General features: G+C 35.1%; 1 protein-coding gene across 5 annotated transcripts in view; it reads right to left on the bottom strand.

The window, feature by feature from the left end:
- WDR47 (WD repeat domain 47) overlaps nt 1–14,995 on the bottom strand; it is a 69,675-nt gene that overhangs the window by 48,548 nt on the left and 6,132 nt on the right. For 4 of the 5 annotated variants that reach the window (XM_047873723.1, XM_047873721.1, XM_047873720.1 and 1 more), the window contains 3 exons: nt 5,749–5,796; nt 2,405–2,571; nt 115–198 (listed from right to left, as the gene is read on the bottom strand). In XM_047873723.1, the coding sequence (XP_047729679.1) occupies nt 115–198; nt 2,405–2,562 (242 nt within the window). In that variant the 5' untranslated portion in view covers nt 2,563–2,571; nt 5,749–5,796. Of the gene's footprint in view, nt 1–114; nt 199–2,404; nt 2,572–5,748; nt 5,797–14,995 lie in introns of those variants that run through there. The other variant, XM_047873724.1, reaches the window with a different exon arrangement.

Genomic DNA, 14,995 nt, shown 5'->3' with positions numbered 1-14,995 from the left:
GTATACTATTTTCTAGGAAAGCTAACAGTCTTGTTTTTAAATTTTTGTTTATTATTTTGTTTTGCTATGCCTATACCAGTGATAAGACAATAAAAAATTTTGATGAAATCTTACCTTTTTTTGTCGAATTTTTCCATACATTCTAGAGGCTGTATAAACTGAAGAACTTCATCCCATTGACCATCAAGGATTAGCTGCCTATAGAAAGAAAAACATATGCATGTTATCAAATTTGGGTTATACTAATTAAAAGCAGAATAAATAAGAATGAATAAAAGCAGAATAAATGATAAGAATAAATGATAAGCAGAATAAATGAAGCATTAAAACTTCAGTCTGAAGTCTGTAATGAGGTTAACATCCTCAACCACTATACTAAAATAAATTTTTCACAACTTATTTGTAACAACATATCCTATATGAGAAGAATTTGTGAATCTGCATCCACTTCTCATTCTAATATATATGTGGGTTTTTGTTCACCTATATAAAAACACTGGGCTAAGTCTAAATGTTCCTTTATTTTCCTACTCATCTTACAGTTTTAAAGCTCTTCTGTATTATTTAGGGGCCAATGTATGGCTATATTTCAGACTCACCAAATCAGAGGTTCTTAATTGGGGGTGATTTTGTCCCCAAGACATCTGGCAATGTTTGGAGACATTTTGGTTGTCACAATTTGGGGGTGCTACTGACATCAACTGAGTATAGGTCAGAGATGTTGCTAAACATCCTACAATGCACAGGAAAACCCCCACAACCCCAAAGAACAAAGAATTATCTGGCCCAAAATGTTACTATTGCTGAGGTTGAGAAATCCTGCTCTCAACTGTGATTTCTACATCTTTCAGGCATATAACACTAAAATGTATACTCTGAGAATAAAAACGGCAAGGAATAAGATCAGGTTTCATTCCACTTTAGTGGTCTATGGGAATTTCCAAAAGTTATAAGGCATTCTTACTGCTGTTCTTCTTTTATAATAGCAATTTCCCTACTTCTGGATTTTTAGAACAATATAATTTAAAAAGGGATGGGCAGGAGGATCTAAATAAGATTGCCAACTTTTAAGCCTGCAAATAAGGAATATTAGTTAGAAGCAATCATAATATATCATAATCATTTTACAAAGAGGCATTTTAATATTTAAAAAGAAAGGGCAGAATTTCAAAGGTTAGTCCTTTAAGATGAATACATTTAGTTTAATGAAAAACTTAACTATTCTACAATTATTTGCATTTTACCTCAGACCAGTAAAACTTCATCAGAAACCCAGCTGATTCTTGGAGGGGGGATATTTGAGAGCCACTGCTAAATTCCAGGAGTAGCAATGCTTGAAAGACAGGGCCGGAACGGCCTCAGTATTGGTTCCTGAGAATATTGACTAAGCTCCCCAGCGCTAAATGACATTCATAACACCAAATACAAGGAAGTTCAAGGAATTTAAATAAACTCTTAATACATTGAAGTTGTTTTTTTTTTAAGTTCCTTTTTCGTGACTTAGGAATGCTTCATTTTTTAAAGCTTTCCAAGTCACAAAATGCCACATGTCCAAGAATCTGTACTCTTCATCAAGGATATTCAGTATCACATAAGCAGAGAGTGCATTTCTGTCTGGAAATCTGGGTTTTTCTTTTTCCATCTAATTCAAGTTAGGATATATTTAGCTTCCCATTTGGCAAATATGTTAATTCTCTTTTGCTCTGCAATTCCAAGAATCTTCTTCTAAGGAAATAATTCAAGATACAGAAAAAGTCCTATGTATAAAAGATGTTCAATAGAGCATTTATTTAAGATAAATTGGAAATAATTTGTTTAAAATTGGGGAACCATTAGGAAATCAATTAAATCAAAAAATTTTAAGTATAAATTTGTAATAACACAGAGAATCCTTATAATGTTAATGGATAAAGAAGGATACTAAGTTATCCTTCTAATAGAATGTAACAGAATTGCTTTTTTTTTTTTTTTTAATATGCACAGAAAATCATCATCATGTAGTGTGTCTGGGTGACGGGTATTTTTCTCTTTTCCTTTTCTATATTTTCTATAATGAATATATCTATATTCATTTCTATGGCCAAAAAGATGGTATTTCAGAATTTTTTTTTATCCTTCTGGAGTCTCTTATTTTTTAAATCAAGAATTTTTCATGATGATGCCACAACCACAATGGAGTTGTGACTCTTGTTTTTTTAATGGACTTCTTGATCTTACTATTGAAAAGATTCTATAGAAAACATGACTTTATAAATGTTATATTATAAAAACAAACATTATTTTTACAAATTATATGGCCTTTTCACGATTATAAATATCCCACCTGAAATACACATATTATTTCATTAATACTTAACACTTCTTTGAAGGAGCTACAAACCTTATAAAACTAATGAAATCATACCTCAGAAAAAGCATATCATCTGAAAATAAGCCGTTTATGACTCCACTTTCCTTCTCGAGGGCTAACATGCTAATGTGAAGTTTCTTTGAATTCAAGAAGTCTAAAATTAGTTTAATAATTTCAACCTCTTTTACATTCACTGTTTCTTCAGCCGTCATGTTGATAGCCTAAATATTAAACAGAACAAAAACAAAAATTAGTCCTATTATTTTATTTCTAAGTGTTATTAACTGTCTGGAAACTATACATAATAGGTTTCTTGGAAATATTTAGTATAGGTATTTTGAAATTAACTTAATATTTATCAAAACCAGTCATTCTTTAAGGTGGAATAAAGGTTATGGCTATAATTTTTTTAAGCCCTTATCTTTGAGAGATACACACTGTAATAATACAAATTAAATGATATAAAGTCTGTGACTTGTTTCAAAATAATACAAGAGGGGATTGGAAGAGGTAAAGATGAAACAAGAATAATGACTATTGAAATGGGGTAATGGGTAAATGGAGGGAGATTCACTTATATTTGCTATGGTCTGAACATTTGTGTCCTCCCAAAATTAATCTGTTGAAATCCTAATCTTCATATTGACAGAATTAGGAGGTGGAGCCTTTGAGAGGTGATTAGATCTTGAAGGCTCTGTCCTTCACGGGATTAGTGTCCTTCAAGAGGCCCCAGAAAGACAGCTCAACCCTTCTACCTTGTAAGAATACATTGAGAAGTCAGTAGTCTGCAACCAGAAAGAGAGTCCTCATCAGAACCTGATCATGTGAACATTCTGATCTTAGATTTCCAGCTTCCAAAGCTGTGAGCAATAAATTTCTGCTATTTATAAGCCACCCCGTCTATGGTATTCTGTTACAGCAACCCAAATGGACTGAGACAATATTATTCTATCTATTCTTACACATTTTTAAAATCTGTCATAAAAAAGAACATTTTAAAAGTCATTAATAACCATGTTTAGCCATGTCCTAAATACCTTGCCGTAGGCATACACTCATTCAATAAGCAGCTTTTTCTCTGTGATAGGCACTGTTCTACTTAGGAGACACTGGCCTTGTCCTTAAGAAGCTTATAGTCTATAGCAACACAAACTATTATATCTTGTACTTTGGAGTCAAACAAAACAAGGCTGATTAAAAAGTACAACTTTAACTCATATCAACCTAAACATGAACAAAGATATTTCAATTCTCTACAATCTCTTCTAACTTTTACCTAAAAGTTTGCAGTGATACAATTGAGCACATAGGTTATGAATTCATAAAGATTTAGAACTAGGAGGAATTCTGAAGATCATTTCACAGATGAGATCACACAAGTTAAATGGCCTAAGCTGTTGGAATTTTCAAATGTTAAGGCTAACAGCACTACAAAAGACTACCATGATAAAGGGACTAGCTGCAAAGACACATCATCACGCATCATCAATGAAGCAGACTATTGTAAGCACATCTTTCTCACAGGACCAACTAACTTTAACCAAGTTCACAGAAACAAACACACATATGTATGCAAACGTGTTAATTTTTTTCCAATTTGTTTATTATCTTGTCAATTTCTTTCTTTATAATGAGAAGTGTAAATGTCCAGCAGACTATAATGCTCATATCAGATGAGTAGATTTTCTCTTTTAGGTAGAGAAGGTGGCAGGGTAAACAAGGGACAGAACATGGGAAGATATCATATGACTCAAATATTTAATGACATCAAATTAAGCTAATCTCCTACATCAGGCTAATCTCCTACATCCATCACCACAATAAGGACATGCTTGCCTCAAGAAACAAACAGATCACCAATCTCTCTCTCAAAAGGGCAGCTGATCAGTCTGCATGCTTTGGGTTTCTCTTTGCTCTCTTTTGAGCTGACCATCCTCCTGTTCACAGACTTTGTCCAAAAAAGGATACAGTAAAATTAGTGATATTTCTGCTCACTAAATTTTAATTACATTTCAGAGGTGCCTAAGATTACTCCTAGAGCACAAGGGTTAGTGGTTTTAGCACTCCCCAAATCTTCATATAATTTTTACTAGCAAAAGAATGGCTTTTATTAATTTAATTATCAGAAAAAAAATTGCCCCCTCCATCTTTTAATTTTTTAGTGGGTATTTCACTTATATCACTATGTACCAACCATACAACTTGGTGCAGAATTGAGATGCAATTTTCTATTGTTGTTGAATATACCCAATGATATCGAACATTTTATAGGCCTCAATTTATTTTACATTCAGCCTCAATATGGGAGAACTCTAGAGTTACTATGAATTTCACGTTATGGGGTGCCTGGGTAGCTTAGTCAGTTAAGCACCTGACTCTTGATTTTGGCTCAGGTCATGATCTCTCAGTTGGTGAGATTGAGCCCCACATCGGGCTCTGCGCTGACAGTGCGGAACCTGCTTGGGATTTTCTCTCTCCCTCTCTCTCTGCTCCTCCCCAAATTGTGCTCATGCGCACTCTCTCTCAAAATCAATAAATGAACATTAAAGAAATAAAATAAATCATAACTACAAGTTCAATGCCACCATCATTTCTGATTAATAAAGTCTAAGAGAAGAAATAAATTCTTACAAATACATATTTTTATACTGACTTTACATTTAAACTTTGAATAAATACAAAAAATGTATACTAATTAACGGAGAATTGTTCAGGGTTTTTAAAAGACAAGCTTTAATTCTATACTGTGAAATTCCTAGCAGAAAAGTATACTATTTTAACCACTCAACCCAGAATTTTAATTCTTATAAGATTCACTGTTGCTAGATAGCATATATAACATAGGCACATGCTTAATGACTGTATCTTCGTTATTCTTTTCTAACCACTCTGTGTTACTGAAACGTTTGTAGAGGCTCCCCAAATCCCAGCTATATAATTTAGAAATTAAATACATTATTATAAATATAACTTTTAAAGATAACACATAAAAACATAATTCACATTCTTAATCTCCTTAAGCTATTAATCACTACCAAGCAGAATTTTTCTCTAATTCAGAAGAGTAGAATTCAATAATAAATGTTTCATCTTCCCTTCTCAGGGAAGATATAAAACAGTAAGAGTTAACTAGCTTAGAAACAACTAAAATTATCTTTTAAATGAGATGTACAGTACATAAGTGTACAATAAAGTTTACTTGAATTAACTTAAGGTGCAAAAATCAATGAAGAAATGCCTCTTAAAAGGTACGGAGTAGATGATTTTGTTTGCAACTATTCTAAAAATCATTCAAAAGGACAGAACTCTGGCCCTTTAACCTATTTAAGCCAAAGTCAGCTCTGACAATACTGTAGGTTAGATATGACAGCACATGGTGTATGTGAACAATTACTCACCAGGCAGAATTTATGTAGAGCCAAGAATAAAGTGTATTCTGCTGAAAACTGAAAACAAAATGAAAAAAAAAATCAGAATGTTTCTGTATTTCCATAATAAATGACACATTTACCTATAAAAAAAATCACAAAAACATCTCTATGTACTTTTAAAAAATAAGTTTTTACTTGGGGAGTCTAGGTGGCTCAGTTAAGTGTCCAACTCTTGGTTTGGGCTCAGGTCATGATCTCACAGTTTGTGAGTTTGAGCCCCACATCTGGCTCCATGCTACTGGTGCAGAGACTGCTTTGGATTCTCTCTTTCTGCCCCTCTCTTGTGCGCTCTCAAAATAAATAAATAAGCTTAAAAAAAAAAAAAAAAGAACTTTTTACTTATATCCAATCCTGGACTAGGTAAGATAAAGAAATGTTTTCTTTAATAATAAGTATATCTGGACACCAGCAGGAAGGTAGTTAATATTTTAGTACTTAGATACAATTAATATCTACAGAAACTAAATTCCAGATGCTGTCTCTATACTCATACTGATTCCTATCTTAGTCAAACAAGATTAGAAGACTATATTAAGGGGCAAGAAATAAAATTATTTTTAGAAATCTAATATTAAAGATAAAATGTTAACAAGAAAAAAAAACAATGTCAACAGAAATATATTGACCTCTATGTATATTTCTATACATGGATATGGAAAAAGTTTTATGAAAAAAATATCAGTGGTAGCTTTCTAATCAAATATAAATAGATAGGATTTAAATGTTCCTTTGCAATGAGGAACATTTGAAATGTTTCTTTACTCACTTGTAATACAGATTAGGAAGGAAGAAAAATGCACAAAACTAAGAATGACTCACAAGTACAAGATTGAGGGAATCAAGGTACAGCCATTATAAATTTTATAGTCAAGAAAAGAATGCTGAAGAAAAGTTCCATTAATCTCCAACTCCATCCCACACAATAAAAACTACCCTCTTTAATCTTCCAAGTATTACAGAGCATGTAACAATGAATTACATTGCCTTAAGATTCCTGTTTACAGACAAAAATGCAGATAATAAAATGAAGTACATGAACCCTTTTAATACCAAACTGTAACACCTTTTAATACCAAACTGTAACATAAAACTACTGCACCTTTTCCTTTAAAAAATAGAGCAATAAATTTAATAAAATAGCATTCTAAAAACTTACGTTGCTGCCAGGTCAGTTAACTGTAAATGTCTGGTCCTTCAGAATTATAAATGTGATGTTGCAAGTCACTTAACCTCTATGGGCCTCAATTCTTCGTACATAGAAAAAGAGGGTTAGGGGCACCTGGGTGGCTCAATCAGTTAAGCATCCAGCTTCAGCTCAGGTCATGATCTCGAAGCTCATGGGTTCAAGCTGCTCATCAGGCTCCACACTAACAGTGCAGAGCCTACTTGCGGTTCTCTCTCTCCCTCTCTCCCTGCCTCTCCCTCTCTCCCTGCCTCTCTCTCTCTCTCTCTCAAAATAAATAATCTTTAAAAATAGGGGCGCCTGGATGGCTCTGTCGGTTGAGTGTCCAACTTTGGCTCAGGTTGGTGAGTTTAAGTTGGTGAGAGCCAACTTTGGCTCTCGTGGTTGGTGAGTTCAAGCCTGGCATCGAGCTTGCTGCCTTCAGGGTAGGGCCCAATTCGGATGTTCTGTCCCCTTCTCTCTGTGTCCCTCCCCTACTCTCTCTCTCTCAAAAGTAAAACATTAAAAATTGTTTTAAAAATATAAAAAATATATTAAAAATAGAATAAGAGGGTTAGTTTGGGCAATTTCTAGGATTTCCCTTTAAGTTTTATAATATGCTTTAAGTCACATTTCAATATACTTCTTGTTATTGATATACATATATTCTTAGGGGGAAATATAAAGTCTTGGATAATTAGAAGTCTCTAACATATAAGGTCAGTTTAATAAAAAAGAAAATAGATTTGTTTTAAATCATATAAGCAAGCAAACAAAAGCCCTTCTAACTGCAAAGCTCTGTCATGTCTGTTAATCAACTAATGTTTATAACATGGATACAGCATGTGTCCCTTCTTATTGTTGACAGCTGTTCTTCTATTCATCAATTATTCTAATTTACTTTCTGGAACTGTGAATAATTTTGGCTTAAAGACCAAATTATCTTTAAGCAGGTGTTGCTTAATATAGCTATAAAAAGAAAAGAATTCAATTAACATAAACTATATGTTGTGTATCTGCATAAAATATCTCTGGGGAAAAAAGACACAAAAAATTGATAAAAATGGTTCTTAAAGGGTCTTAAAGGAAAACTGGATAGTTAAAGAATAGAAATGGTAAGACTTTCCACTACATACCTTTTTATACCTTTTGAATTTTGTACTATGTACAAATATTACCTATTCAAAAAATTTAAATAATAATATGAAATATAAGTAAGAATTTCCAATTGCAAATTACTTGAAAATTCTAATTGCAAGTAAATGAAAGGTATTAGTAATAAAATGAATATAATATATTCATTAGGTATGTAAAGAAGTAATATTTCAGAATGATTTGTAAATTTTTTATAACACAAGACCTCTTCTCAGATCTGATTCAAATATTATTTCAATCTTTCTTTATGAGATTAAAGTATGTGTGTTCTTTCCATACTGAAACTCACAAAAATTTTAAAAACATATTTAATTGCTAAAGAACTAAAAATTTACAAGATAAGCAAAACTAGTTTTGACTCAGACTGTATAATTAAGTCTTGTAACCCAGAAAATGTAAAGGAAAAAATGGTCAAATCTGGTACTAAAAATGTAAACTGTAAACCTTCCATTTAATAGAAGTTGTCATAAACAAGAGACAAAGGACAAATCAGGAATAAACACAACACACATAAACGGTTAAATGGTTACCAATGAGAACAAATAGATAGCATCTTCAAATCAATACCCCCCCCAAATTCCAGTTGAACAATGAGCAAAGACTACACAGACACTTCACAGAACTACAAAAGAGACCAAAAATTTATGAAAAGATGTTCAACCTCACTAGTGATACTAAAACAAGACACCATTTATGGCCTACTAATTTTGGCCTACCTGATAATACCTAGTTTTGGCAAGAGTGTGGGTAAATGCCCTTTCACACATTGTGTTAAAAATGTAAATTGGGACAAACTTTTTGAAAGAGACATTGACAGCATGAAATTCTTATCTATAAAAAAATGTTTTTAATGTTTATTTATTTTTGAGAGAGAGACAGAGCATGAGCAGGGGAGGGGCAGAGAAAGGGAGACACAGAATCCAAAGCAGGCTCCAGGCTCCAAGCTGTCAGCACAGAGCCCAACGCGGGGGGCTCTCACGAACCATGAGATCATGACCTAAACCAAAGTTGGACGTTTAACTGACTGAGCCACCCAGGCACCCCCTCTATAAAAATTTTAAATGTTTATACTCTGACTCACCAATTCTAATTCTACTTCTAGAAACTGATCCCAAAAAAGTACTTGCAAATACACACAAAGATATATATACAAAGATGTTCCTTGAAGATTTGCTTGTAATAGAGAAAAAAGAGTAATGAACTGAGCTCTCATCATAGCAGCATTGTTAAATTATGGTAAATTCATAGTACAGAATACTAATGCATCCTCACAGTGCAAAGGCACATCACAGAATATAGCTATTAATAAACATCTGTTGAATGGATAAATATAAATGCATCCACTTATTTTTTTAATGCATCCACTTATTTTTATATTTTTGTAAATATAAATGCATCCACTTATTTTTTATATCTGTCTAAATAAAGAAAGGTCTGGAGGGATACATATCAAACTGGTCAGAGTGGTTACTTCTGAACAGGAATTGTAATGGATGCAGGGCATGAAACTAGGAAGAGAAAGGAGCTGAAGGGGGACTGTTTTACTCTTCATCATCTGTATTATCAGAATGGTTTACAACCAATATATATCCATGCATTACTTGTATATTTATACATACATTTCTTACATGAATACAATTTTTAACTCTAAAAAGAAAAAAACTATGAAAAATTACAGGATTAGATTCCAAAGGTTCTCTTCTATATCAAGATAGTAACTAGAATAGAATCCCAAAGATAGGATTAACTGCTATGTTTACAATGAAATAATTATTGGGTACTATTCTAAGATCTTTACTTACGTTGTTTAATTGATCCTTATAACAGTCTTATGAGATAGGCAATTTCATCCCCATTTAACAGATGAAGATATTGGGCTTTGTAAGTTTAAGAAATTAACCAAAGGGCGCCTGGGTGGCTCGGTTGGTTAGGTGTCTGACTCCAGCTCAGGTCATGTTCTCACAGTTCATGGTTTGAGCCCCGCATCGGGCTCTGTGCTGACAGCTCAGAGCCTGGAGCCTGTTTCAGATTCTGTGTCTCCCTCTCTCTGGCCCTCCCCCACTAATGCTCTGTCTCACTCTCTCTCTCAAAAATAAATAAACAACAACAAAAAAGAAATTAACCCAGTATTTATATTAAGATTAAACGTAAGGATGGAGCTAAAATGTATTATGCTAAGAGAAATAAGTCAATTGGAGAAACACAAATACCATCTGATTTTATTCATATATGGAATTTAAGAAACAAAACAGATGAACATATAGGGGTGGGTAGAAAAGGGAACCAACCACAAGAGATGCTTAATGATAGAGAACAAACTGAGGGTTGATGGAGGTAGGTGGGTGGGAGATGGGCTGAACAGGTGATGGGTATTAAGAAGGGCACTTCTTGTGATGAGCATTGGGTGTTAAGTGATGAATCACTGAATTCTACTCCTGAAACCAATACTGTACTCTATGTTAACTAAATAAAATTTAAATTAAAAAAATAAAAATGCGGTTCCTGAGTGGCTCAATTGGTTAAGCATCTGGCTTCAGCTCAGTCATGATCTCACAGTTCGTGGGTTCGAGCCTCCCATCTGGCTCTGTGCTGACAGCTCAGAGCCTGGAGCCCGCTTCAGATTCTGTGTCTCCCACCCTTTCTGCCCCTGCCCAACTTGCACATGCACTCTCTCTCTCTCTCTCAAAAAATGAATAAACATTAAAAAATAATAATAATAGGGGTGCCTGGGTGGCTCAGTCAGTTAAGCATCAGACTTCAGCTCAGGTCATGATCTCCCGGTTCACCAGTTCCAGCTTCATGTTGGGCTCTGTGCTGATGGCTCAGAGCCTGGAGCCTTCTTCGGAGTCTGTGTCTCCCTCTCCCCTGCTCATACTCTGCCTCTCTCTCTCTCTCAAAAATAAATAAAACATTAAAAATAATAATTTTAAAATAATAATAATAATTTAGAGGCACCTGGGTGGCTGGCTCAGTTGGTTAAGCGACCAACTTGGTTTCTGCTCAAGTCATGATCTCGTGGTTCGTGAGTTTGAACCCCGTGTCAGGCTCCAAGCTGGCACTAGGGACCCTTCCTTGGGATTCTTCCTCTCCCCTCCCTGGCCCCTCCCCCCACTGCTCTCAAAATAAACAAACATGAAAAAAGATTTTTAATAATAAAAAAAAATTAAACATATATTTCACCAGCAACTGAATACTTCTTTCAGAAGTACATCAGGACATACATCTTGATATCAGCATCCATGTCAATCAGGAAATCTTTAAAAAGTACCAGAGGGAACCTATTTAACAGGGTAGCAAAACAAAGGGGAGGCAAATTTTATATTTACATATATATTATATATGATTAATCTTTGTATGTTAATCATGATTAATTTTATTATGTATATATATATATGATTAATCTTTAGGTCAATTTTTCATTAGCTCCTCAAACATCTGAGCAAGTAGAACTCTTCAACTCTTCATTTTTTCCATAAGCATCTGGGCTGCCTTATCTTGGTAGCCAGACAAGAAATTGTCTCCCCCTCCCCAATTCAAATCCTAAGCTTTGCAGCAATGAAAATTAGAATTTCTGACTGTGAAAGGGAGACCAAAATACAGAAACAGAGAGGACAGGCAGAGAGCAAAAGAGGAAGAAAAGGAGAAAGGGTAGGAAAAAGGAAAGAAGGAAATACAGTAGCCAAAGGTTACAACCCTGGGCAAAAATGAAACCATAGTCTGTGAGATGCTAAAGCTCTTTCTGCTATATCACACTAATTCCCAAGAAAAGGAAGGGCAAAGATACTTCACAAAAATAAGGAAAGAGTCATCTAAACATGTTAAAGGAAAAAACTTCACAGTAGTGAAATAATTTTTAAAAATTATTCCAACTGAGGACCCTAATTTTATGATCTTTCACACTGTTTTTCTATTAAACAATGTTAATAGGGTAAATAGACTCCTAGATAAAATCCTGCATTAATAACAGTCTAACCAGAATTTTAAACATGCACTTTTAATAGGAGAGACAAAAAGGATTAGCCCAACTGTGTAAGAAACTAAAATAAAATTAGATTTTACTTTTCTCTTTTTTTTTTTAATAAAGGTTTCCGGGAGATCATCAGTTTTTTGTTTTTTTTTTTTTTAAGTTTATTTATTTTGAGAGAGCAAGAGAGTGAGAGCAAGCAAGTATACGAGACAGGGAAGGGCAGAGAGAGAGAAAGACAGAGAATCCCCACAAAGGGTGGGATATGGTGCTCGAACCTACAAACCATGAGATCCTGACCTGAGCCAAAGTCAAGAGTTAGATAACTGACTGAGGCACCCAGGTGCCCTGATACTACTTATCATTAAAAAAAAAACTCTCCAGATCTAATAAAATATATTTCTTAACCCTTATTTAATCAACCCCACTTAATTTAAAATTGTTATCTAAATGAATATTGCCATCAAAAAATAAGGAATATTGAAACTGATAGGAGGGAAGGGAACCAGAAGGAAGGAAGGAAGGAAGGAAGGAGAAAGAAAAGAAAAAATTAGATCTAAGAGCTCTAGAGTTTAACTTTCAACTTTAAAATGGACCTCGGTCTTTAAAATATCTATGAAAACCACACCAAATATAGGGAAACCTAGATAAACCTAGATAAATTTAACAGTGTGTTGCTACAAATGCTTCACTCTGAACACAATTTAGCTTTTAGAGCACAACTAAAAGCAAAATCAGTGTTGATTTAAAGCATAAGAATTTTTATTTATTTAATTTTTTAATGTTTATTCATTTTGAGAGAGAGACAGAGTGCTAGTGGGGGATGGGCAGAGAGAGAGGAAGACACTGAATCTCAAGCAGGTCCCAGGCTCTGAGCTGTCAGCACAGAATCCGACGCTGGGCTCGAACCCACGAATCACAAGATCATGGCGTGAGCTGAAGTCAGACACTTAAACGACTGAGCCACCCAGGGGCCCCTATTTTTATTTATATAAACAATTGTTTTAATGTTTATTTATCTATTTTGAGAGAGAGACAGAGAGCATTTGAGCAAGCAAGACGGAGGGGGTAGGAGAGGGGCAGAAAGAGAAGAGAGAGAATCCCAAGCAGCCTGTCAGCACAAAGCCCAACATGGGGCTCTCGAACTGAGATCTTGATCTGGGCCGAAATCAAAGAGTTGGACGCTTAACCAACTGAGCCATCCAGGAGCCCCTACTGCATAAGAATTTTAGATCAAAAAACAAAATGTGTAGAGAATTTTTTTTATTCTTAAATAATACATTTTTAGTTCACTTGCCTAGAACATGGTTCGGCAGATCTCTTTAAGACCTATCAGACCTTTGGGGCACCTGGGTGGCTTAGTTGGTTAAGCCTCTGGCTCTTGGTTTTGGCTCAGGTTATGACCTCCTGGTTTCAGGATTTCAAGCCCTGTGTCGGCTTGTGCTGGCAGCATGAAGCCTGCTTGGGATTCTCTCTCCCTTGCTCTCTGCCCACCTCCCTCACCCTGCACTGCCTCTGTCTCTCTCAAAATAAATAAATAAACTAAAAAAACAAAAAACAAAAAACCCTATCAGGGGCTCCTGGGTGGCTCAGTCAGTTGAGCATCCGACTTTGGCTCAGGTCATGATCTTGAGGTTCATGAGTTCGAGCCCCACATCAGGCTCTTTGCTGACAGCCCAAAGCCTAGAGCCTGCTTCAGATTCTGTGTCTCCCTCTCTTTCTGCCCCTCCCCTGTTCACACGCTGTCTCTCTCTCAAAAATAAATAAATATAAAAAAAACCAAACAAACCCATCAGACCTTTGCTGTGTTCTCTGGTCTCAGACTGAACACCTTCGTCAGAAAACTCACAGATGGTGTCACTGAACTCAAGAGAAACCTAGCAGTAGGTATGGGCAGACCAAAGCAAGTCTATTCTTTAAAACAATTTAAAATGAGAATCCCACTTACTAGTGAGCAACAGTGCCACTGCTTGATTACACAATTATTAGACATTAGGCAGAAGTAAGAATTCCAGGTCTCCTGACTCACAGGCAAAAGCTTTAGGTGTTAATCATACAAAGAATTAAAAGATTTTTTAAACGATTTATTACTTAAATCATCACAGCAGCTCATGGTAAAAATTCAAATGTTTATTAGGCAGAGTTTCAACCTATAAATATGTAAATAAGAAATGTAGAAAGTATATATTCTTTTTTTTTTTTGAAGTAGGCTCCACACCCAACATGGGGCTTGAACTCACAACTTTGGGATTGAGAGTCACATGCTCCATCAACTGAGCCACCCGGTGTCCCTAAAGTTTATAATCTTAATATTTGTAATAAAAATTAACTCCAAGCACAAATTAATTCTATATCAACCAAGGTCAAAGTAAAATATTCATATAAACTCATACTATATTCCTTATTTATTATTTGTGTGTTTCTACTTTATTTATTTATGGTAAAAATGATGTTTTATCTAAGAACACAATTTCACCTTTCATTATATGAGACCTCTAGTATCGTTTTCTGTCACACCTAAAGCCAAGGTACAGAAGTGTGCTTTGTAAAACAGATGAAGAATGTCCTTCATGGGGCGCCTCGGTGGCTCAGTTGGTTAAGCATCCAACTCTTGATTAAAGCACAGGTCCTGGGGCGCCTGGGTGGCTCAGTCGGACGCTGCCGTCTTCAGCTCAGGTCATGATCTCACGGTTCATGAGTTCGAGCCCAGCGTCAGGCTCTGTGCTGACAGCTCAGAACCTGGAGCTGCTTTGATTCTGTGTCTCCTTCTCTCTCTGCCCCTCTGCCTCTGGAGTTCTATCTCTGTCTCCCTCTCTCTCAAAAATAAATAAACATTAAAAAATTTTTAAAAAATAATAAATAAATAAAGCACAGGTCCTGACACTGGGGTCATGGGATCCAGCCCCTCACTGGGGTTAAACTGAACATGGAGC

The sequence above is a fragment of the Prionailurus viverrinus genome, chromosome C1, assembly GCF_022837055.1.
Source record: "Prionailurus viverrinus isolate Anna chromosome C1, UM_Priviv_1.0, whole genome shotgun sequence".
NCBI classification, from domain to species: Eukaryota; Metazoa; Chordata; class Mammalia; order Carnivora; family Felidae; genus Prionailurus; species Prionailurus viverrinus.
Note: the sequence above shows the minus strand (reverse complement) of the source record. Positions and strands in the feature narration are given on the sequence as shown.